This window comes from Stigmatopora argus, chromosome 11, assembly GCF_051989625.1.
Source record: "Stigmatopora argus isolate UIUO_Sarg chromosome 11, RoL_Sarg_1.0, whole genome shotgun sequence".
NCBI classification, from domain to species: Eukaryota; Metazoa; Chordata; class Actinopteri; order Syngnathiformes; family Syngnathidae; genus Stigmatopora; species Stigmatopora argus.
Genome location: NC_135397.1, coordinates 8,464,137 through 8,489,625, shown reverse-complemented (window position 1 = coordinate 8,489,625; position 25,489 = coordinate 8,464,137). Strand labels below are relative to the sequence as shown.

Below are 25,489 nucleotides of genomic sequence, written 5' to 3'. Positions count from 1 at the left end.
TCTCATTAGGAATTTGAAAAAAACAAAGCGTGTTAATTGGGGCTGTACTAAGTGTACATTTATGATTTTATTCTTTTTAATTGTCTTTATTCCATTTTTATTAGCATTTTTTTATAAAAAGATATAAAATACAATGATAACTAATTGTGATTGTCTGGCGACCAATTTGGGTTTTCTCCGCCTACTGCCCATTGTTGGCTGGGATTGGCTCCAGAAAACCTGCGACCCTCGCGAGGATAAGCTCATACAAAGGGTTAATTTTGGTGTGTTCGACCCGCCTAGTGTGCATGATTTTGGGGATGTGGGAGGAAACCGGAGTACCCGGAGAAAACACAGGAGAACCCACTGAGGATTGAACCCTCGATCTCAGAACTGTGAGGCAGATGTGGTAACCACTTGAGACCGTGCCGCGCAACATTAATACTAATACAATCTATTAGAAAGTGGCTATGTATTTATCAATAGCATTGCACCGTGACTGAGTGTGCACCCCAGAATTAAAAAAATAAATAACGTTTGAATGTTCCAAGTGCCTCAAGAGAGGTTGGTTCATCAATAAGGACCACAATTATTTGTCTTGAATGAAATAGGGCACAAAATCGGACAAGTCAGTACAGTTAGACATGGGGGTCAGCATTTTTAAGTCAGTTGATGGAGTTTCAAGAGCAGTATAAGTGGTTTATCTTCTCTGCATTTGTTGCAGTGATCAATAAAGCACATTCTGCTAAGCTCTCCACAACAAGACTACCAGTCTTTGCATACTCAGGTCCGGAGACAAATCTATGACTAATTTACATCAGTAAACAGATTAGCAAGAGTTTTGATGCAAAGCAAACAAAACAGTATCAATTGGGACTCTTGCGAGATTGCCTTTGTAGGTCAGCTGACACTAAAATCTCCTCGTGATTGGTCTGCTATTGAAATCTGAAGCTGAAAAATGACCATGGCATTAGTAAGTATACATTACAACACACACACACACACACACACACACACACACACACACACACACACACACACATACACACGTTGTTTTCTCTGTGACATTCTCTCCTGGCTCATGGCCTCCCTTCTCTTTTTGTGCATTGCACAAGACACAGAGGGTAAAACAATGGCCCTTCTTGACATTGATGGCTGTGCTGCTCTGCCTCTGTCATCTTGTGTTGGCAGAAATTGAAGGCCTGCAGTGAGGTTTTGAGTCTTTGAATCTTCTGCAGGGATGCACCGACACTTAAGCGATCAAATGGCGAATCATGGCATTGGCTGCAGGCAATAAGTGATTGAGTAGATCTGCTTTACTTCAGTTGTAAGACAAATTAAACAATAGAAATCGTTTGACTGATAAAAAAGGCTGACTTGTCAGCTAGTACAGGACAAGGTGATGATTCCTTTCCAGTGGCAATTATTGTATTTATTGTGGATGAGTTATTCATCACAATCACCATTCACGCCTGAAGCATTTAGTGTCTGTAAACAGGTCAATGTGGACAGGAGCCTCATCAGTTACATTGACACTTACCATTAGCCAGACTGTCGGGCTGAGAGATTAGCTTCCTCTGCACAGCTACTTTAAAACTCTGGGCAAATGGTGGTGAAATTTGACAAAATATATTTGGGTGTGACACTGACCATCTATAAGGCTTGTGGTAAAATGGACTGCATATATAGAGTGCTTTTCTAACTAAATATAGACAAAGAAGTCTTTGCAAATTTGCATTCTGGTATTGATGATTATCCGTCCTCTAATGAATTGGACTGTACATTTAGAGGCCTAATTAAAATTTGACATTTGAATAATCCAAATTGGAAGGGTTTAGAGTGAATGCAAATCCTAAAAACAAAGGGGCATACATTTTTTTTATTGAGTAAAAGGTCCATATTGCCAGATGTACTTGAGACATGATGATGATTTTAGTCTCCACAAGTCTAGGCATTTGCAAAATGTTCTCTTCCTCATGTTGGAGAGTATTGCCTTAGAAAACACTGCTCTCTAGTGGCAAAAACCCCTCAGATTTCTTTGGTGGGTTCAGGCTCTAAAAAAATTAAGTCTTCTGTGCTCTGACAGTTTCTGAACCCCATGCGTGCCCCTATCTCAACACAAAATTTCAACATGTATTTTATTGTTGGGAGACTTATCTCTGTACAATGTATAATTAAATAACTAATACTATAAGTCATAACTTTTAAACTGCATGGTCCAATTCATCGAGAGTCAAAACATGTTTCTCATCATAGTCAGGCAAAGTACAGCTTGATACTTTTAAGGTGAGTGAACAATCCATTCATCTAAACTCCTATTAATACCAGGTTGCATAAACATTCATATTTTCATTAAAATAGTCAGGACTACATCACAGAGCCCGAAACACAACACCCTGCCGGTTAGCAGTACACATTTTCTAGTATTACACATTCACACTACACAGTCAGCTGAAAATAAGAAACCTTCCTTTAGTTCCTTTTTAGAAGTGCTTTGGTAAATGCCACAATTGCCTAATTTCCTCTTTTCATTTGGCACTTACCAACAGTTTATGCATTCTTGATTGTGTTTTACAAGATATTTTACTTTGACTGTCAATTAAATACATTTTATAGTGTACTCATAAAAAGGTGGCCCTCAACAACTAGAGCTGATTGAAATATTTTGTTGGTATATGGGTGGAGTTTGAAATAGGGAGGGTATTAATCATTGAGAGTAAGAATTTTTGATTTATTGGGTTTTCAATGTGGTATATTAAAATTAGTTTGATGAACTGACCTGTTTCTCAGAGAAGAAACAGGGCAAAAGTTAAGTCAGTATGCAATCTCAGGTTCAGGAAAGCTTTGCAGCTTTCTGTCACAGTTCTCACACTGCTGTTACTGAAAAGAGGAAGCGAATAATGGCACACATGAAGAACTCAAAAACAAACATCACACTGTTCAAAGATCAAAAACCAACAGTAACTAGAAAATGCCATTTCTGGTTAAAATGAGATGGTCTTCCTGCCCTGTGACTTGCTGTTGATATAGGTGACTTCCTGCCGTAATTGGGGTATATGGCTGTCAATGGCACTGGCATATACTATGGGTATTAATCTTGTGAGTTCTATGCACTGTCAATGGAAACCAATAGAGTGAGAATTCAATATGAATGGGAGATAATGGGAAGTTTTTCTGGGTTCACTAACGTAGACCATGGAGTTAAATTATTCCACAGGATCCAATGCTTTTGGTCGTGAATCCAATTTTTTTTTCAGGAGCTCCCGCGTTTGCTTCTCGTGGTTGGCTGGGATAGGCTCCAGCACCCCCGGCTACCCTTGTGAGAATAAGCAGTATGAAAGTTGAATGAATGAATGAAAAATAATAACCAATATTGATGTTTTCTGGGTCTTCCCTGGATTTTTTAAATTATTTTTATAGATCAGTGAAAGCATATGGAAGTAGCGGACAGAAAACGTGAGAATAAGATAAAATGAATGAAATATAATCATAAATCTTCAACATTATTTCATCTAAGATTTACAGCATGCCTGTTTATTTATTTCTTTTTCTTTAATGTATTTTTTAAGTTGTACAGTATCTAAATTGATATGGTAAGTAAATGTATTACTATGAGTATCATATATAAATAACAATCTATATGATTTGTCAATTGTGGAGGAAATATATATTCTATACCGGGCAGCCCTGTGTGGCGAGTGATTAGCCTGTCAGCCTCACAACTCTGGGGTCCCCGGTTCAATTCTAGGTCATGTACACCTGTGTGGAGTTTGCATAAGTGGGTTTTCTCTGGGTACTCTGGTTTCCTCCCACATTCCAAGAACATGCATGGTAGGCTGATTGGACACTCTAAATTGCTCCTGGGTTTGGGTGTGAGTGTGCATGGTTGTCCATCTCCTTGTGCCCTGCGATTGGCTGGACCACCGATTCAGGGTTTCCCCCGCCTCTGGCCTGGAGTCAGCTGGGATAGGCTCCAGCACCCCCCGCGACCCTAATGAGGATAAAGCGGTTCAGAAAAATAAAATGATTAGATATATTCTATACATTAAAATTAAAACATTTCATTTGTGTGTCAAGCAAAAAAATAAGAAAGAAAACAATGCTAATGAAAACTACAAATAATGTATTTAGCTCTGTCGTACGTATTATTATTTAATACAGCTCTTCGATTCCTATTGGACAATGAAGAACTAACCAGCCCTAATACTACATCAACCCTCGTCGTCGTTGCTGAGCTTGAAATCTTTTGTCCCCGACGCTGGATAAAGCCCATCGCAAGTCGACAGCCGCCCATTTTTAAAATTAATAATGGAATAGTAGGTGAAGGGATCACTTTGATGGAGCAGGCGCTGCGGGTTCCTAAATGGGAAATTTGTTGGGCCACTGGCGATTCAAGGAGCCGAGCACCGTGGAGGAATGCGACTCGACATGGGGGTCGGACTCGGAAGGCGACCAACCGGCGGCCGAGGAGGACAGCGGCATCTCCGAGAGCGTGAGCCCGGCGGCGAACGAGTGGTCGGCGGTTAGCGGTGGTAACTCTTCCCCGAAGGTAGGCTGGATCTTAAGCTATTTGATAGCACACGGTGGATAATTCAGACACAAGCCACACGGACAGAGCATTTAATATTCTTTTCATAACATGTCTTATTTGTGACAACAATTCATATGACATTTAACCCGTGGCATCTTCATCGATTGCAAATTTGCCTCACGCGATATGAAATATAAACTGCGATTGTTAAATCGCTGCCATCCCTCCTGTTCGAAACAGATTTGACATCTGTCACCGTCAATGGCACTAAAACAAGAAAATTGAACGTCTGTCACCCCAGTTCAAGTGGGTTTGATTTCTAAACCTACGAATGGCAGTGAATGAGTTAAGGAGCCCTTTGATATTGAACGTACTGAGCAGTTCAATGGCAAAACGTGCTTTGCAAAAAAAGGAAGTCATTAAATTGATTTTTTTGCTTGCCCTATTTACAAACTGTATGGTTTTGTTTTATACTAATCTATTCCATTTCTGGTTTTCTTCTCTGTAGATGAGTGACTCTCCAGAGTTTCTTCCAAAGATGAAGCGAAGTTTTTATGCCGCCAGAGACTTGTACAAATATCGACACTGCTATCCGGTAAATGCAGAAAAGAAGACAAAGGCATGCTTCTATTTCCAAAACGCATTAGAAAATGTTAAAAGTACACGTGCTTATACGTATACTGCAGTGGCGGTCCATGAATTTCCTACCTACGCCTTCAGCTGTTGGAATCAATCCAACCCTCAAAAACTATTTTATGGCTATAAAACCTCTACTGTGACACATAAAAAATCATCAATAATAACCTCATATAATTGAAATATTATTTAGGGATAGAGCCATATTTTACTCACCAAAATCTATCCTCCTTCTTTTCATGTGTCATTTTCCCTTAAATAGAAACAACCGTGTGTACTCAAGGGTTTCCGAAAACGACAAGGAAAGGTGTGGCCACTTCATGGTGTAGAGGTTTGTTCACCTGCCATGTGGGCAGGTGTGGTTTGGATCCCAGTTGGGAAACATTTTCCCTTAATTATTTCTATATATACATATATGTATATATGTGTACTCAACACTTTCCAATAATGTCAAGGTAAAGTGTGGCCACTTCAACACCACCAGGAACCAGGAGCCGAAGGCTGACCGGAAATAATTGTTTTGCTGAAAAAAATGGCTAAGTCTTTATTTTGATGAAAAAAGGATCACCCATTTACTGAACTACATAGTGTAGTGATCAGTCAAACAACAACAGTATTTGAACCCCAGTTGCCCACATAGCAGTGAGGTGAACAAACCTCTAGGCCACAAATTAGCCACACTTTACTTTGTCATTATTGGAAGCTCTTGACTACAAATATATAGAAACAACTAAGGGAAAATGTTTCCCAAGTGGGATTCAAACCCCAGCTGCCCACATGGCAGTCAGGTGAGTGAACCACTACACCATGAAATGGCCACACTTTGCTTTGTCATTATTGGAAGGTCTTGACGACAAATGTATAGAAACAACTAAGGGAAAATGTTTCCCAAGCAGGATTCGAACCCCAGCTGCCCACATGGCAATCAGGGGGGTGAACCACTACACCACAAATTGGCCACACTTTATTTTGTCATTATTGGATGGTCTTGACTACAAATATATAGAAACAACTAAGGGAAAATGTTTCCCGACTGGGATTTGAACCTTAGCCTCCCACATGGCAGTCTGGTGAACGAACCTCTACGCCACAAATTGGCCACACTTTACTTTGTCATTATTGGAAAGTCTTGACTACAAATATATACGCCTGCGAGAAGGCAATGACGTATCCCTACGCCGGCGAAAAGGCCTTGGTGTCACCAAATTGAATTCTGATTGGTTGAAGCAAGTCTTATCGACGCTTGTTTAATGCAGCAGAGCCCGCAGAACTGATTGTGAAGGCCTTGAGGCAGATTTCTGACCTTGGCAACAAATAATGGCTGAAATGTGATTGGTTAAATGCTTCAATATGAAAACACACATCTGGAAGCAGTGCAACCAGTGGGAAAAGCAATGAAAGGAAGCTAATAGACAATTTGGAATTATTTCATAAATATTGATGGACAACATATAACATATGATTCAGATATTTCTTAGGCCAGCAGAGAAGGCCTTGAAGTCCCTGATGGCACACCACTTGTATACTGTATGTAAAGAAGGGTGCAAACATAAATACACTACCAAAATCAGAACAACTGATGAAATTGTTTATTTTTTGATAACTATGTACTAGTATAACATCCCTTTTTTTCCCTTGTATGTGCAGAATTATAAAAAGTCCCGGCAACCCAACGAGTACCGAAACCTGCGTTTCTACCTTAACAAGATCCCACTTGTACCTGATGGTGAGTTGAAATCCTGTGCACATGGCTCATTGACAGTATAGGCAAGGCATTCTTGTGTTTTTTAGGCAACGGGTTGAGTTTGATTTGCAAAGGCGAGCAGACTAGTCAAGTGATTCCAAAGCGTTTCAGTTCCTAATTTACAGTCTTTTTAGGTATCTATATAGAGGAGATTTTGACAGCATGGCGAGGGGACTATGACAAGCTGGAGCACAATCACACCTACATTCAATGGTAAGACACTTATGTTACGGACTCAGTAATTTTCCATCGTGTGGGTCAATTGAAACTGCTATTTGATATATAATGTTTTGAACAATGGGAACAGTTCAGATTTTCTGACTTTATGAACTAATGTTCTTTTTTTCTTAATTGCTGTGTGGAAGGTTATTCCCATTACGAGAACAAGGGCTAAACTTCTACGCACATGAACTGACTCAGGATGAGATTAAAGTAAGACCACACACAGGCATACTCAGAACAAATGACCTAACACTACATTATATGTACCATTACTGTATGCTACATATATTAATCTACATAGTGTACACATTAAGTAATACAATTTTTGTCACAAAATATCTCTCTGTTGACTTAATGACAAATATAAATATTAACTACTATAAATGGTAATGGTTATTTCATAACTAAATTGGTTACTCCTCTCAGGAATTCCAAAGCACTCGGGAAGCTAAGCGGAGGTTCTTGGCAGCTTATTCCCTGATGTTGGACTTCTACGGCATCAAACTAGTTGATAAGAGTGGAACTGTGGCTCGTTCTTCCAATTGGCAGGAGCGCTTCCATCACCTTAATGAGTAAGTACACAAATGAAACCAGATACATATATAGTAAGGCTTTTTTCTTTAAAAAATCGACATAGTATAGTAAGGCTAAGAAAGTCGGAGAATAAATCTGACTTCTGATTCTTCTAGTTATTGCTGTGGTCCAGTGGCAAAAATATTGGTTCAGAACTTGAGGTGGGAATCATGAGTGAGTTCAATTCCACTCTTTGCAATTCACAAATTGTTTATTGGGGTAATGAAAAGGATAAATATAACTTCCAATCACTTCATTTCAGACGTCACTGTGGTCCAGTTGCAAAGACAAACGGTCAGAACTTCTGGTGGACTCAAGTTCAAATCAGGAGTGAGTTCAATTCCACTCTTTGCAATTCTCAAATTGTTTATTTGGTAATGAAAAGGATAGATATAACTTCCAATCACATCATTTCAGAAGTCACTGTGGTCCAGTGGCAAAGACAATGGGTCAGAACTTCAGGTGGACTCAAGTTCAAATCAGGAGTGAGTTCAAGTCCGCTCTTTGCAATTCTCAAATTGTTTATTTGGTAATGAAAAGGATAAATATAACTTCCAATCATCTCATTTCAGAAGTCACTGTGGTCCAGTGGCAAAGACAATGGGTCAGACAGACCTCAAGTTAGTGGATTTGACTGACATGTGGGAGATGGGGTTCGAATCCCGCTCTCGTTTGACTAATCACTACACTAGTAATTCAGTAAATGGGTAATCCTTTTTTCATTCAAATAAAGACTTAGTCATTTTTTTCAGCAAAACAATATTTCCGGTCAGCCTTCGGCTGACCGGAAGACAGTTGGGAGGGGGGGGGGTTCCTGGTGGTGTTCGACAGTCGGCCTGCGGCCGACTGCCGACACCATACAGTCGTTGACTGGCGACACCGGGACGTGAACCCTCGACACCCACGTCGCAGGAAGGTGACTTACCCACTACACCACGAGGCGGCCCGCCTATACATGGTTGGAAGTTATATTTATCCTTTTCATTACCAAATAAACAATTTGAGAATTGCAAAGAGCGGACTTGAACTCACTCCTGATTTGAACTTGAGTCCACCTGAAGTTCTGACCCATTGTCTTTGCCACTGGACCACAGTGACTTCTGAAATGATGTGATTGGAAGTTATATCTATCCTTTTCATTACCAAATAAACAATTTGAGAATTGCAAAGAGTGGAATTGAACTCACTCCTGATTTGAACTTGAGTCCACCTGAAATTCTGACCCATTGTCTTTGCCACTGGACCACAGTGACTTCTGAAATGATGTGATTGGAAGTTATATCTATCCTTTTCATTACCAAATAAACAATTTGAGAATTGCAAAGAGTGGACTTGAACTCACTCCTGATTTGAACTTGAGTCCACCTGAAGTTCTGACCCATTGTCTTTGCCACTGGACCACAGTGACTTCTGAAATGATGTGATTGGAAGTTATATCTATCCTTTTCATTACCAAATAAACAATTTGAGAATTGCAAAGAGTGGAATTGAACTCACTCCTGATTTGAACTTGAGTCCACCTGAAATTCTGACCCATTGTCTTTGCCACTGGACCACAGGGACTTCTGAAATGATGTGATTGGAAGTTATATCTATCCTTTTCATTACCAAATAAACAATTTGAGAATTGCAAAGAGTGGACTTGAACTCACTCCTGATTTGAACTTGAGTCCACCTGAAGTTCTGACCCATTGTCTTTGTCACTGGACCACAGTGACTTCTGAAATGATGTGATTGGAAGTTATATCTATCCTTTTCATTACCAAATAAACAATTTGAGAATTGCAAAGAGTGGAATTGAACTCACTCCTGATTTGAACTTGAGTCCACCTGAAATTCTGACCCATTGTCTTTGCCACTGGACAACAGTGACTTCTGAAATGATGTGATTGGAAGTTATATCTATAAGGCTAAGAAAGTCGGAGAATAAATCTGACTTCTGATTCTTCTAGTTATTGCTGTGGTCCAGTGGCAAAAATATTGGTTCAGAACTTGAGGTGGGAATCAGGAGTTAGATGGTTCTAACACCACCAGGAACCCCCCCCCCCTCCCAACTGTCTTCCGGTCAGCCTTCGGCTGACCGGAAATATTGTTTTGCTGAAAAAAATGACTAAGTCTTTATTTGAATGAAAAAAGGATTACCCATTTACTGAACTTCTAGTGTAGTGATTAGTCAAACGAGAGCGGGATTCGAACCCCATCTCCCACATGGCAGTCAAATCCACTAACTTGAGGTCTGTCTGACCCATTGTCTTTGCCACTGGACCACAGTGACTTCTGAAATGAGATGATTGGAAGTTATATTTATCATTTTCATCACCTCAATAAACAATTTGAGATTTGCAAAGAGTGGACTTGAACTCACTCCAGATTTGAACTTGTGTCCAACTTCAATTTCAACCCATTGTTCTTGCCACTGGACCACAGTGACTTCTGAAATGAGATGATTGGAAGTTATATTTATCATTTTCATCACCTCAATAAACAATTTGAGATTTGCAAAGAGTGGACTTGAACTCACTTCTGATTTGAACTTGAGTCCACCTGAAGTTCTGACCCATTGTCTTTGCCACTGCACCACAGTAAAGTTGGAAGTTGTATTTATCCTTTTCATTACCTCAGTAAACAATTTGAGAATTGCAAAGAGTGGAATTGAACTCACTCCTGATTCCCACGTCATGTTCTGACCCAATGATTTTGCCAGTGGACCACAGCAACAACTAGAAGGTGAAGAATCAGAAGTCAGATTTATTCTCCGACTCTCTTAGCCTTACTTGCTATGTCATTTTTTAAAGAAAAAAAAACCTTACTATACTATGTCGTTTTTTAAGAAAAAAAGGCTTCCTCTACTATGTCGTTTTTCAAGAAAAAAAGCCATGCTATACTATGTCGTTTTTTAGGAAAAAAGCCTTACTATACTATGTCGTTTTTTAGTGGGGAAAGCCATACTATACTATGTCGTTTTTTAGGGAAAAAGCCTTCCTCTACTATGTCGTTTTTCAAGAAAAAAAGCCATGCTATACAATGTCGTTTTTTAGGGGATAAAAGCCATACTATACTATGTCGTTTTTTAAGAAAAAAAAAGCCTTACTATACTATGTTGTTTTTTAAGAAAAAAAAGCCTTACTATACATGGTCTTTTTTAAACAAAAAAGCCTTACTATACATGGTCATTTTTTAAGAAAAAAGCCTTACTATACATGGTCTTTTTTGTAAATAAAAAGCCTTACTATACTGTGTCGTTTTTAAAGAAAATAAGCCTTACTATACTATGTCGTCTTTAAAGAAAAAAGCCTATACTATGTTGTTTTTTAAGAAAAAAGCCTTACTATACTATGTCGTTTTTTACGAAAAAAAGCCTTACAATACTATGTCGTTTTTTTAAAGAAAAAAGCCTTACAATACTATGTCATTTTTTAAGAAAAAAGCCTTACTATACTATGTCGTCTTTTAAGAAAAACGCTTTACTGTACATGGTCGTTTTTTTTTTTAATAAAAAAGCCTTACTATACATGGTCATTTTTTAATAAAAAACCTTAATATACATGGTCATTTTTAAAGAAAAAAGCCTGACTATATATACATAGTATTTATTTTTTAAACAAATAAAAGCTTTACTTTACATAGACCACTTTTTTTTAAAGAAAAAGCCTTACGATGTCCAGCCATTCAAGTTATTTTGCATGCCAGCTTTACGTTTGTACCAAATCTCGGGGTATTCTTTGTTCAGTTATGAAGCATGTCTAATAAGATGAATAAATATTTGACATTATCGTCGACAAGGAAAAAGAGTGTCGCCAAATTTTCGTCAAAACATATAGTACTTGGTTCAAAAGACACATTTTCCCAAAATGCAAATTTATTTTCAATCCTATCAGTGGTGCACTATATATTTTTCCCCCTTAAAAGTTGTGGAAATTCAAGTTCATAAAATATAAGAAAATAGTCATAGAAACCAGGAGGCATATTTTCCTTTTAGAAAGTTTTTCCTTGTATGCCACAATCCTTTATTGAAGTGTACACTACCAACCCAAATCTGAATAAACACACCGGAACAGCTTTAAAATGCAAACCTTTAAGTGAAAGTTTCTGAGATTATTCATACACCATTAAGAAAAAGGATACTCTATTTTTAATTGATAAATGACACACATTGCCTCTAGGAGGCGTCATTTTAACGGCTACCGTATTTTCTCGAATTAAACGCGCACTCGAAAATAACACGCAGGTAATTTTGGGCTAAAAACATCTGGAAAAACGCAGTAATCGAATATAGTGCGCAGCTAAAATTTCCCGCTGACGAAAATCAGAAATCTTACCTTTTTTTCTTCGTTTCACGATTGTTTTGTTCAAAACCGGATAGAGAAATCTTCAGGTACGAGCGTGTCGAGTGTCGTGCAGTTGGTGGAGTTATGCGTTTGAATTTTAGGACAATAGATGAAAGGTTATATGGAGGGGGTTTGGTGAGGGGTATTGATTTTTAGGACAATAGATGAAGGGTTATATGAAGGGGGTTGGGTGAGGGGTATTGGTGTTTAGGACAATACTGTGAAAGTTTTAGTTGATTATTATGTGAAAAGGGATACACAGAGTGGACAAACATATCATGTAGACATGTTATGTTGCAATACCTTTTAGACTTCCTTGAACATTGACTACATTTCAATTGACAATACCATGTTTTAATTCAAATATCTATTGTCATTCTCAAACAAGAAAAGGAACATACAAATTGAATAAATAAATGATTTGAAGATATGCACAATGGAAAAGACTATCACATGTAACAAGGGAATGTACTGCCCCCCGCTGGACATATTTCTAAATACAAGTACGTACTACACTACAATGTAGTATTCTACTTTCCAGCTTATTAATGCAGGATTGTGATGTTTGTGAGGCTTGACGATCTTTAATATGCGTGTATTTTGAATTCAAAGTTGGAAATTGCACAATGTCCGTGCGTCAAAGTGAGTTTGACAATGCTTTTTTCGATCGAAAATTTGTAATTTATTTTAGTTATTGATTATAACACGCACCCCATCTATTGGAATTAATTATATAGCAAAAATCTGCATGTTATATTCGAGAAAATACGGTATTTGTGGTGAAACGGGTCAGACAGGATCCTCTAAATGAGGAACAACCAACTTTCCGTTGTTATTCGTGTAATGCAAAAATATATTAAAAAAAACAAACAAAGAAACATGTGACACTCTTTTGTAAAGGTCACAGCACAACTACCTGCGCATTACCCGTATTCTGAAGTCGCTGGGCGAGCTGGGCTACGAGATCTTCAAAGCGCCATTGGTCCGCTTGCTTTTGGAGGAGTCGCTGTGTCAGAACACACTTCCCAACATGCAACACAGCATCCTGGAATACTTTGTCTACACCATTCGCCGGCCAGCCGCCCGCAGAAAGTTGCTGCGCTATGCACGCCAGCACTACAGGCCTGCTCACGCCTTCCTCTGGGGTCCACCAAATAAGAGATCCAAACCTAGAAGTGGAGATGTCGATACTTGTGTGGGTGCTGGGAGCAGCGGCATCCGAGCACCTGCTCCCACACCTGAACCACAGAGGAAAGGGGAGATGATCTTCATCCCCGCCTCCTCGGTACGTAGCGGAACACTCGTGTCTTACGACGATGGCATACAATGCCAGGATGTGGCTGAAGTGAGTCTGAATGGCTTCACACAACTAGGATCCAGTGTTGATGGAATGGAGAATGCACTTATTGTGATGCTAGAAAGGAAGGATTACGGGGAGGTTGTTTCTTTGTAAAGTGCCCGTTGACTGGTGTGACTGATTTTGGCTTTTAAACACTTAAATCGCAAGTTTGATTTTCAGGGATCTATTCTAAAGGGATATTAAAACAAAACTTTAGGGCAGATTTTTAGTTATAGAACAATATCCTAAGGGCTTACGATTAGATAGATATCTCTGAGAATGTTGTATGGGATTGAACAAGACAACTTGTGGACTAAAACACCGTACTTGTGATCTGGTTGAGGCCCAAATCAGGGATCTTTGAATATCGGACTAAAGATGGCCTTATATTTTTGGGAGATGGTACATTAACCAATAAGGTTACTGATGTTTTGGACCAGATGCTTGCTATGCTGATTCACTGAGTCAGGTAATCAACCACTTGAAATTATAGGTACAATAGTTATTAGGATAAGCCCGCTCTTGTGAAACATGCTTTGTATACATTGGGAAAGAAAATGTCAGGGAAAATCGTTTTATTCTTACTTTTCAAACTGTGCAAAATAACAGGGTTAGGTAAGTTAGGCTAAAAACACATAGCAATACTTTACCAATTACGTATATATCTTTTAAGTAAACTGAAATTCAGGTTTCATTTTTAAATGCTGTGAAAGTAGGAAGTGCAAGTTACACATGTTGTGCCATTTTACGCCTATATACTTCTTGTAAAGACTTTTCACACTATTTACTCCCTGGTAATACACTTAACCATGGGTCATGTAGTTTTTTATTGGTATCACTACTATCTAAAAATAGCAGAAAGATAATACATAGTATTAGATTCTGTATTTTCCTACCTGGTTTACTGGATCCCCAGATAATATTATGTTTCAAATATAGTACAAAAGTCAATATTATATTCACACTATTCATAAATTATCAATTAATTAACAAATGTCAACCAACAAATGTATAAATATTAACATCTTATAGTTCTTCAAAATTGACATTTGTAAATTGTGCTGTATATAGTATTTAAATCTTTATCACAAGTATTGGTGTTAGTATGATTTTTGGCCAGAGTACATATATGGTATATATATAGATCTATTTTTGCCTGAATAAAAAAAGCCAGATCTCCTTCTGGGGGAGTTCAAAATATACAATCTTCATGAACCACTTTGTAACATATTCACAAACGTATTTGTAATATTTTCCCCCCCACTAGAGCCATTTCTAATTTAGATATAAATAATGTGACATTCAGTTTGAATAGTGGACCTCAGATATGGCTGCCTGTCACCTAAAAGCCTTTTCTACCCAGCTGGCTTGAAAATAACAGGTTTTCTATCCATTAATATGTGGTGTGCTGAACTTTAATGACAATCTGTCTTCCTATTAAAATACTTTAAGGTTATTTATAATTACTAATATAAGACAGCTATATATTCTATATATATATACAGCTTAAACCTATGCTTTTTAGATTTCGCAATAATATTTAGAGTTTTTGTAAACTCCACCGGTGGATATATAGCTATATGAAAAATGGTCTGTGATAGTGAATTGTGTGTGAACTATTAGCGCGTCAATGTGAGACTGCAATACTCTTATGACGGTATGAACATGCACTAAAAAGAAAATGATTTGTTTTGTGAAACTCGTCTTTTTTATGCTTCTGTTCAGTATTAAATGCAGATTTTGTATGTGACATCACATTTTAATGTTTCACAATATAACCCAGCACCATAGGAAGTGTGTCTTTTACTTAGCCAGGCAGGCCTTAGAAAAAGTATCACTATGTGTATTTCAAATTCATTTGTCAGATGCTTGAGTTAGCAAAATTGAAACACTTTCATTGACTTCCCAACTGGTGTTCTTCCTGCCAGCTGACAGTGTTTTACTGCAGCAATGCATTTGATAAAATTGTAGGACAAACCTTTCAGGTAAATATGTTAACATGGGCTAAACTATTTGAGTTTTTTTTTAGCATGGTATATGCATTACAAATATATGTGAGCGTGTGTAACATATACTATTAAGTGCCTCTTTTGTAATTTATGGGTGTCTGAATGGATCGTATTTACCAATAACTTTATGTGCATTGGTTTTTGTATCAATTTTACTATTACTATATTCTATTCATTTCAAAATATAACTCGTACTCTCAGAATTTTTTTTAGGTATATCATACATTGTGTAAGTTTAGAGGAAACATGTTGGAGTGGCTAATTTAATCAATATGATTGTGCTGTGTTTCACTGTTCTTATTTAATACTTTGTGGACTTTACAGAACTCGTAAGCTTACATAGAGCACACAAATCAAAATAAATGCACACAATATGAAATAAAAATGGTCCTGTGGATTAAGATTGTGTTTATTACAGAATTTTTTTCCAATTCCAATTCATTTGTGCACTTGAGCACACTCATAACATTTGTGTATGCGAGATAATTCCATGTCTGTCTAAATTGACGCTTCCCTCTCTTGCCCAACAACAGATGGCAAGGCCATGTGCTTCCAGTCCTCTTGTCCTTCATTTCCTGCCAGCACAGTGTGGGCTACACTGCTCTACCTTAACCAATTGTTTAGCAGTGGTCTTTTTACATTTATGGAGCTGACATGAAACCCAACTACTTCTAGTTAATACAACACGCATTTGCATGTTTTTACCTAAGCAGGTGAGAGAGAGCATGTGATTTTTCCAATAAGCTTTATTAACGTTCTTTAAAAGACAAACATATTTTCCAAGCAATTCACTTACACATGTGCATATCTTCAAACTGTAAGTGAGTGGTCAAACCTATAAATGACATTCAAACATGCATAAATACAACATCAGGATAGTATTGTGAGACTCATCCCAACGGTGAACAGAATTCCTGAGCCATGCAGTGCAAACAGGCTCACTCCCGGCCACCAGGGGGTGGACGCCGAGAGTGTAGGATGTTTACACTCCCTGCAACTCGAGAGATCATTGAATTTAGGGGAACAACTCACCAATTTTCCTCCTTTTCCTTTTTTTGTTATAAAGAAATGGTTTATCATGTATTAGCTGATACAATAGTCTATTGAATTGCTTTTCTATCACTGATTAAGAAAGGCAAGAATTGTATGAATAAGGACAGGACAGCTTGATGGATGTGGAGGTAAGACTGTTAGTAAAAATGGCACACCTACTTCCTTCCGTTCTTTCTTCTAAGTATGTGGCCCTGTGGTGTGTTACACAGCGCCACTAATAGGAGCAGACAGTTAACAAACGTACACTGCTGTTTTTGTTTAATTTGTTTTAGAGGATGAAGCCACTCCCATCCACTGGGATCAGACAAGTATCACTACATGTAATTACACATTTCCGCTTCCCAATTTGTCTGGGAGTTTGTTCTGCTGCCCACTTTGACCTTAGTTTGCTGTGCGATCATACGACTCATAATATTAGCTGGTAAAATTCCTACTCAGAGTAAATCTTTCACTGTACGTCACTCTCACTTCACTTCTTTCCAGATTCATGTGCCACAAGGGAAGGAACGGCAAAGAAAAAAATTAACACAAATTATGTCACTTTTCAGAAACACTCCCGAGAAACATTCCAAACTAAAATGATCTCGGCAAATTCCTGATGCTCTCTAATTATTAGCTAAGTAGCTTTAAAGGCCGAGAGAACAGAAAACTGAAGAAAAACTAACATAATGAGAAATTCTGTAAAATAAAAATATTACAATATCTAACAATGATGTGAAAACTTTGGGCATTCTTTGGAGTAAAAACAAGGTAAGAGACACTTGCCATTCATTTAGGCTATTGTTTAGAAGGGTTGTCAAAAGTATCGACCTGCAGATTTTGATTTTATAGGACCACTGGTCAGTAGACCTGCATTAGGCCTGCATTTCGCGTGTCACACTCGCTAGGTGTGGCAATGTCTAGTGTGAAAAGATGATACTAGCAGTTGGCTGCTGCAAACATCCGACTGAAAGCCCCAATACCCAACACCAGCTTCCAGTCAAGGATGTTTACAGTAGCCCTGACTGCCAAACAACCTGGTGAAGCTCACAAGAGAATCATATACACATCAGTTACTGATATCAATACAATAATTGAGACCAACACTATTGTGATGACCAGGTATTCCTTATTTCACTGACCTGCGTTGCCCCTCCCTGGGTCTCTCGTATGTGATTGAGCCCTGAAAGAAACAGAAAAGTTCTTAATAATTTGTCTTTGATGCCAGAACACTTCATTTATTATGAAAGTTCCGTGTGAAGACGTTATGGCCTGCACTGAATGGGGTTGTCATGGACTAGGGATGTCTCAATGCTGATGTTTTTTTTAACTTCTGATTTCATCCGATCGGATTGAGTCATCACTAGATGACACCCAACTATTTGTATAAAGACCAATCAGAAGTCATAATAAGGCCCCTTTTTGAGTCTCTGCAAACGACCAGTACAGATGATTGCAGCCTTCTTACATACTGTTGTCCAGTGAGCATCCTGTCAGCATGTGACATTCCAGTCTTAACTCCCAAACCACACACATACACATATTTACCATGTAAACACCTCTCAAATTCTGTTTAGCCACCATGAGCACTCCCACAGCTCTGTACACCATAAACAAAGAATTCAAATAACCCGCAAATAAACTCTAATTGTGCCCTTTCTGACCCCATAAGCGCACACACAAATTGCATTTATTCATTATCTCTCTTCTGTTTCTTACTATTGAAAACTTTTAGAAAGTCTGTCATACATTTCACAACACAAAAATATTTTTGCTAATCATTCTATATAATAATATTATTAGATGATGTCCAATTAAAATTCCCCACACAGAAAATGTTAACAATGTAAACAGATGGATATAGAATATGTTTAGCCTGGGTGGATGTTTATTTTTGCACTAATGAATGGTTTTCTATTTAAAGTTAATGTTGATCACTGCACTGCTAAACTACAAAACAAAAACACATCAGGCAATTATTAAAAATAGACAAACTTAAACCGAAACAGAGCCCTACAAAACTCAATTAAAACTTCTTACTTTTCCAAACCCTGCTTGGAAATCATTGCTCTTTATTGGTATTTAACATTTGGTTAAACGCCAAAAGTACATTTCCAGATTCAGGAAGTTTTTAAACCCAGTCATCCTTTCTTTACACTGGCAGCTATCAGTACTTGACTTTTTCCTCCTGGTTGTCTGAATGCTCTTAACGCCGAGCAGGTCCCTGTGATAAGTCTCAATGGGAATTTGACAATACAGGTCAAACATAATACCTTAGGAATGCAAGTTCGTATTCAAGAGTATATTATTAAAGGCTAAATGGCATGAACAGAACAACATGTATTCTGTATGTGTTCACAGTGGGTGGTTTTAAATTTGCTTTCACATATATTGAAGTGAACCACATATATCACTACAGGTCACTCTGTTTCACTCTGTCTCTCGCACACAAGCACACACACACAAAAAGGTCTCTTAGGGAAACAAAGCAAACTTTATCAGAACATTGGATTCCCACATTCCTCAGATTCTTGGCAACCAGCTAACAGAATGAAGCGTTAGAGAGAGAGAGCGAGACGGAGAGCTGGACTAAAAGAGAGAGAGAGTTTCCATAGGTTGTGATTCAGACTACTTTTGGTTCTCCAAGTTGTATTTTCATTCAAATACATATTTATTTAGTCTCGGTGACTGTGTCAACTGATCACCACCTAGTGGTGAGTTGGCTCCTATGGTGGGGGAATATATGCTGTTTCCAGGCCTGGCAAACCCAAACATTTTGCATGTTTTTCCAGAGAATGTCTGACAAGAACCCCCATGTCAACTCACAGCTCTCCCAGAACTTTGCCAAGGTAGAGAGGGACAAGTGAATTTGAGTAAACCATGATCCGTGCCTTCATTGCTGAGGTGGCAGACTGGAGGTATGGCCATAATGTGGTTGGTGCCTGTTATGGTGGCAATCCCCAAACCAATTGGTGTTAAGTGATGAGGCTTTGATCATTTAAATATTCCATTGATTCCGTGTTCTTTACTTTGTGTATTAGAGTGTTTTCTTAAGTCTGGTGAAAACGTGAAATATGAAGTGCATGTCTTATCAAACAACATTCATGATCGTGCATGACAAAGTGACACTTTAAGCTTTGCCTTTCACGCAATTCAGACAAGTATATTGTTGCTATTGTGCCTAAGAATTGTTGTAGACGTTGCAATATCAACGTTGGCCAGTATTGAGCAAACCACCTTGATGGTAAATTTGCTCAATATTGAGATAACCGCCTAGATACAATTGTTAACATGGTAAACTCTCCGGACTTTGCGTAAGAATCCCTAATCTAGGTGTCACTTATTTTCCCCCTTGAATAGTTGAAAGTCTTTCACGTAAAAATCCAAATTCAGGGACATCTCAACAGCAGCTAGCTGCTGATCGAGAACTTTGAAAAACACGTCTTAGGTCACCTAGGACATTTAAAGAAATTGGACAACCAAGCTGAACTGAATGATGGTGGATCTACAATATCCCTGTAAAGGAGACCTCTGTATTTCTTTATTCTTTTCTTTACAATTTAATTTTCTTATTATTTACAATACAGGCAGTCAAAAAGATGGTATGAATTAGCTTTTGCTGGGCTATTGTTGAGGATTTCGAGAGAAAAGCTCACTGCGTGTTCTTCCATCCATCTTTTTTACGCGATCACTACATCGGCATAAAGAGAGGGTCAGCATGTCAGTTGAATTTTAGGTTTTGCTTCATGATTATTAGCCTGAGCACAATGATTATTTCCACTTCTGAGTTGTAAATCTGACCTAAATCCATATACAATGGTAATTTGAAAAAAAAAGCACACATTTTTTTCCCTATATAAAAAATACAATTATAAATGTAATGTTCCACTGAAGTTCAGAGTGACAGACAGCTACAAATAAGCAAATATTTTTATAGTATTTCAAATTGTTTTAAAGTAAGAAAGTTACCACTAAACAGACTGACTACTAATCACTGTATATTTATGTTTGTGACATATAACAACAACAAGAACACCAGATGGACGGAAGATGGGCGACTTGTCAGACTTTTTAAAAACTTTTTTTTTTAAACTAAAGACTCATTGGTAACTCGGGTATTCGGATTCCTTGAGAGTCACGCAGAACCTCCATTCTGCTAGTTACAGCTAAGCTTGGTGGGTTTTACATTTACAGGCTTCCTGGAATCGCCTTGATGTCAACAGCATGACTTTCCACAATTAAGCTTGAGGCCATGTAGGAGAATTACAACTCCCTACCCGCCTGTGTACTTGACTTTAAAATGTAGACATTTGAGAGAGAAAAAACTTCACAGCTTTTATTTATCTCTTATAATCTTGGTTACCTAATACTCTTTTTTTTCCCCAAGTGTGGGTTGATATATCATCATATAAAGGACACTAGTTGTAATCTTGCTTTATTAACAGTTGAGCTTTCAAATTGAAATATGAAAAAAAAACCTGCTAACACTCTTAAACAATCTTATCTCATCTCATTTTCTGAACCGCTTTATCCTCATTAGGGTCACGAGGGGTGCTGGAGCCTATCCAAGCTGGCAGGGGACACCCTGAATCGGTGGCCAACCGATCGCAGGGCACAAGAAGACGGACAAGCATGCACACTCAGTACAGTATATGTCTATATAGTAAGGCCGTTTTTTCCACAAAAAAGGCCTCTGACCACTCGTGCCATTGGGCCAAATAAAGACAATATCTTTAAAAAAAGACCATGTATAGTAAGGCTTTTTTCTTTTCAGAAAATTACCATGTATAGAAAGGCTTTTTCCTATAAAAAATGACCATGTATAGTAAGGCTTTTTTATTTAGAGAAATGACCATGTATAGTGAGGCTTTTTTATTTAGAGAAATGACCATGTATAGTAAGGCTTTTTTTCTTAAAAAAAATTACCATGTATAGAAAGGCCTTTTCTCTTCAGAAATGACCACGTATAGTAAGGCTTTTTTTCTTTAAAAAAATGACCATGTATCGTAAGGCTTTTTTCCTTTAAAAAATGACCATGTATCGTAAGGCTTTTTTCCTTTAAAAAATGACCATGTATGTATAGTAAGGCTTTTTTTCTTAAAAAATAACCATGTATAGTAAGGCTTTTTTTTAAAAAAAAACGACCATCCATAGTAAGGCTTTTTTTCTTAAAAAAAGACCATGTATAGTAAGGCTTTTTTTCTTAAAAAATGACCATGTATAGTAAGGCTTTAAAAAAAAAGACAATGTATAGTAAGGAACAGATGCACTGCCCGGGAGTTAGACCTAGGACTCCAGGGCTGAAAGACCTTCGCTCTAACCAGTCGCACCATTGTGCCAAATAAAGATTAATTCTTTTTTAAAAAATGACCATGTATAGTAAGGCTTTTTAGTCTTAAAAAATGACCATGTATAGTAAGGCTTTTTCTCTTAAAAAATGACCATGTATAGTAGGCTTTTTTTCTTTAAAAAATGACCATGTATAGGAGGCATTTTTCTTTTTAAATATGACCATCTATAATAAGGCTTTTTTCCTTAAAAATGACTATGTATAGTAAGGCTTTTTTCTTTAAAAATGACCATGTATAGTACAGTACAGATGCACTGACTGGGAGTTTAACCTAGGACCCCAGGGCTGACAGACCTTCATTCTAACCAGTCGCACCATTGGGCCAAACAAGAATTGATTTGTAAAAATAAATGACCATGTATAGTAAGGCTTTTTTTCTTAAAAAATGACCACGTAATGTAAGGCTTTTTTTTCTTAAAAAATGACCATGTATAGTAAGCCTTTTTTTCTTTAAAAAAATGACCATGTATAGTAAGCCTTTTTCTTTTTAAATATGACCATGTATAATAAGGCTTTTTTCCTTAAAAAATGACCATGTATAGTAAGGCTTTTTTTCTTAAAAAAATGACCATGTATATTAAGGCTTTTTTTCTTAAAAAATGACCATGTATAGTGAGGCTTTTTTTCTTTAAAAAATGCATGCATCTTGTGTAGTTATCAAAATCTGAGGCGTTTGAAAATTGCTCGAAACGTGAGCAAGTTACAGCTATTCTACATCCATGTGACATCTACGGAGTGGACCTTAAGGCCCAGGAAGCACAAAAGCAAACTTTAAGTTGTCCTTGTAGAATAAATAGGAGAGAGCCAGAAAAAAGACACGTATAAATATGAAAATGAGGCGAGGTCACACCACATGCAACGCCCTCTCCTGGCTTTTTTTCTTTAAAAAATGACCATGTATATATAGTAAGGCTTTTTCTCTTAAAAAGGAGACGGACAACCATGCACACTCACACCCATACCAAGGGGCAATTTAGAGTGTCCAAATCACCTACCATGCATGTTTTTGGATTGTGGGAGGAAACGAGAGTACCCAGAGGAAACCCACACAGGCCCGGGCAGAACATGCAAACTCCACACAGATGGACATGACCTGGATTTGGACCCAGGACCCCAGGGCTGAGAGGTCTCCGCTTTAATCACTCACACTATTGGGCCAAATAAGGATACTTTGTTAAAAGAAAATGCACATGTACAGTATATGCATAGTAAGGCTTTTTTATCTAAAAAAAATTACCATCTATAGTAAGGCTTTTTTATCTAAAAAAAAGACCATCAATAGTAAGGCTTTTTTTCTTTAAAAAATTGAGCATGTATAGAAAGGCTTTTGTCCATTAAAAAAATGACCATGTACAGTAAAGCTTTTTCTCTTTAAAAAATGACCATGTATAGTAAGGCTTTTTCTCTTAAAAAATGACCATATGTAGTAAGGCTTTTTTTTTAAATGACCATGTATAGTCAGGCTTTTTTTTCTTTAAAAAATTACCATGCATAGTCAGGCTTTTTTCTTTAAAAAAAATGACCATGTATAGTAAGGTTTTTTTTTTCTTTAAAAACATGACAATTTATAGTAATGCACAGATGCACCGACCGGGATTTGGACCCAGGACCCCAGGGCTGAGATGCCTATGCTCGAACCACTCGCACCATAGGGCCAAATAAAAATACTTAAAAAAAAAAAAATGCCACTGTATAGTATATGTATAGTAAGGCCTTTTTTCTTAAAAAATACCATTCATAGTAGCGCTTTTTTTCTTTAAAAAGACCATGCATAGTAGTCTTGACCTTGAGATTTCTTCCAACTTTCAATTCATTATCAGCGAGAAACTCTCTTTCCTCCTTCATGCAACACTGTATCCCTGACAAGTTGACCTTGTACATCAGTCCATGTCAGCAATTTAACAGGCCACCGGCCGGATATGCAACAGTGTCCTGAATACTAACAGAGCTAGTGGCCCGTTTAACCACATCTTTGATTATTAACACTATTGACTCCAGAATTACAAAGCAAGTTAATGTTCCTTGATACCTTTTGGATAGCTTTGAAAAACACGTCTTTGATCACCTAGAACATTTAACTATTGTTAGACATTGTACCCATTTTTAAAGTAAAACTCAGTGTGCAATATAAAAAAACATGTAGATTGATTTCTTCATCAAAATTCTCATAGAACTGTGATTCAATTTGCCTTCATGATACACAATTTAGCAGCACTCATTTTTTACACTTTTAGGCTGTGAATAATGAAACAGAAATCACCTGTCTAGCGTTTTTCATTCTCGTTGGAAAATAATGCACTCGGGGATGGGCTGAGAATTCAGGAAGTGACTCTTGCCATCTCCATGGCAACATTGAGGTCAATCCAGCAAGGCCGGAGACCCCTCCTCAAACACAGAGGCCCAGTGCTTGGGATCAACACAAACAACTCAGTTTGTGCACGCGTACACGTGCACATGCACGCACACAAACACACACAGACACACAAACAAAATTAAACGTAATATAAGGCACTTAGGTAAAGAAGTACATCAAATGACGATTAACTCCTCCACTGCCATTGACGACAATAGATGTCCAATCATGTGGCTCTTTTCATCCTTCTGCCGTGACTTGAAATGGGTTGATAACTAGTAGATATTCAATAGATTTGAATTGTTCTTCACTGTCAGCCTTCCCACTTCAAATGGATTGGACATGAATCACTTTTGATGGCAGCCAATGAGTTAAAACAAAGTGACCAATAGGATGGCAGTGATGATGGTCAAATTCTGAAAGTGTACCTGTCCCAATTGGACAGATCATTCTTTTTCTAAAAACCTGGTTTCAAATTAGGTTTTGTTTGGATTAGATGGAACTTCCTCCAAACTCTAATACGGCTGGGAACCAAAGCAGTTGTCATCCCAAGGGAGGAAACGTTAATAGGCAATACTTAGTCACTTTGCGACTTTAAATTAACACTGGGACATCTCCAAGTGATCTTATAAAACCATAGAACTAATGTGTTTATTTGTACATAATCACATAAAAAATACGACTACCACTAATAAAAAAATACTTGATTTCACCCTCGTCCGCCTTTTAGAATACAGTGTAGGTCATCTTTTCACCTATATCCAATGTCAATCAGGGGGGAAATGATTTATAATTAGCAATTTACTAAACATCGAAAGTTCAAAGAACATAGATCATAGCATATTTTACCGACATAGTAAAACTTCCTAAAATGATGTACTAACAAGGGTACATGAACTCACCATGAGTACTACTTTGCCGTCGACAACAACTGGAACAAGAGCTGCTTTACTTCGATGTACATTCGGGGATGGGATGGCGGTTCCCTTTAAATTGTTTTTAAAATAAATTATGTTAATGTAAGAGTTCTTTGAAGATCATAAGAGAACTTTAGTCTTCTGTCAAAACTGCCGGTCACTTGTCCTTCACGACTCCATCGTACAAGGATGACCTGGTTGTTCATCGCCGCGTTTTTAGTGGAATCCTTCAAATTATTTAAAGCGAATTTGTATCAAGTGCTAACCCAAGCCAACTTCTTGTAGGAAAGACTTTAGTCTAACTTGGCAAAGCTTTTTGTTGGGGCAAGAGAGCAGGGAGTCCTGCCCCCTTCTTCCTACCGGTTTCTCCATGATGTTAGCCTCAAAGCTAATCAACTTCCGGTTGAAATGGCTGTTGTCAAAATAAAACAAATATCTTTCTCAAAATCATAACGCAATGAAAATTTTCTAATTGA

General features: G+C 37.7%; 1 protein-coding gene across 1 annotated transcript; it reads left to right on the top strand.

Moving 5' to 3' along the window:
* Window positions 1-1,038: 1,038 nt before the first annotated feature.
* LOC144084264 (opioid growth factor receptor-like protein 1) lies at window positions 1,039-15,762 on the top strand. Its single transcript, XM_077612500.1, has 7 exons — window positions 1,039-4,528; window positions 5,019-5,105; window positions 6,794-6,872; window positions 7,025-7,103; window positions 7,256-7,322; window positions 7,539-7,684; window positions 12,914-15,762. The coding sequence occupies exons 1-7, from the start codon at window positions 4,343-4,345 to the stop codon at window positions 13,464-13,466; spliced, it is 1,197 nt and encodes a 398-aa protein (XP_077468626.1). The 5' UTR covers window positions 1,039-4,342; the 3' UTR covers window positions 13,467-15,762.
* The last annotated feature ends 9,727 nt before the right edge of the window (window positions 15,763-25,489 follow it).

Coding starts and splice junctions, on each gene's coding strand:
- LOC144084264 (XM_077612500.1), top strand. CDS start 4,343: ATGGGAAATTTGTTGGGCCACTGGCGATTCAAGGAGCCGAGCACCGTG. Junction 6,873..7,024: donor GATCCCACTTGTACCTGATG/GTGAGTTGAAAT, acceptor CAGTCTTTTTAG/GTATCTATATAGAGGAGATT. Junction 7,323..7,538: donor TGACTCAGGATGAGATTAAA/GTAAGACCACAC, acceptor TACTCCTCTCAG/GAATTCCAAAGCACTCGGGA.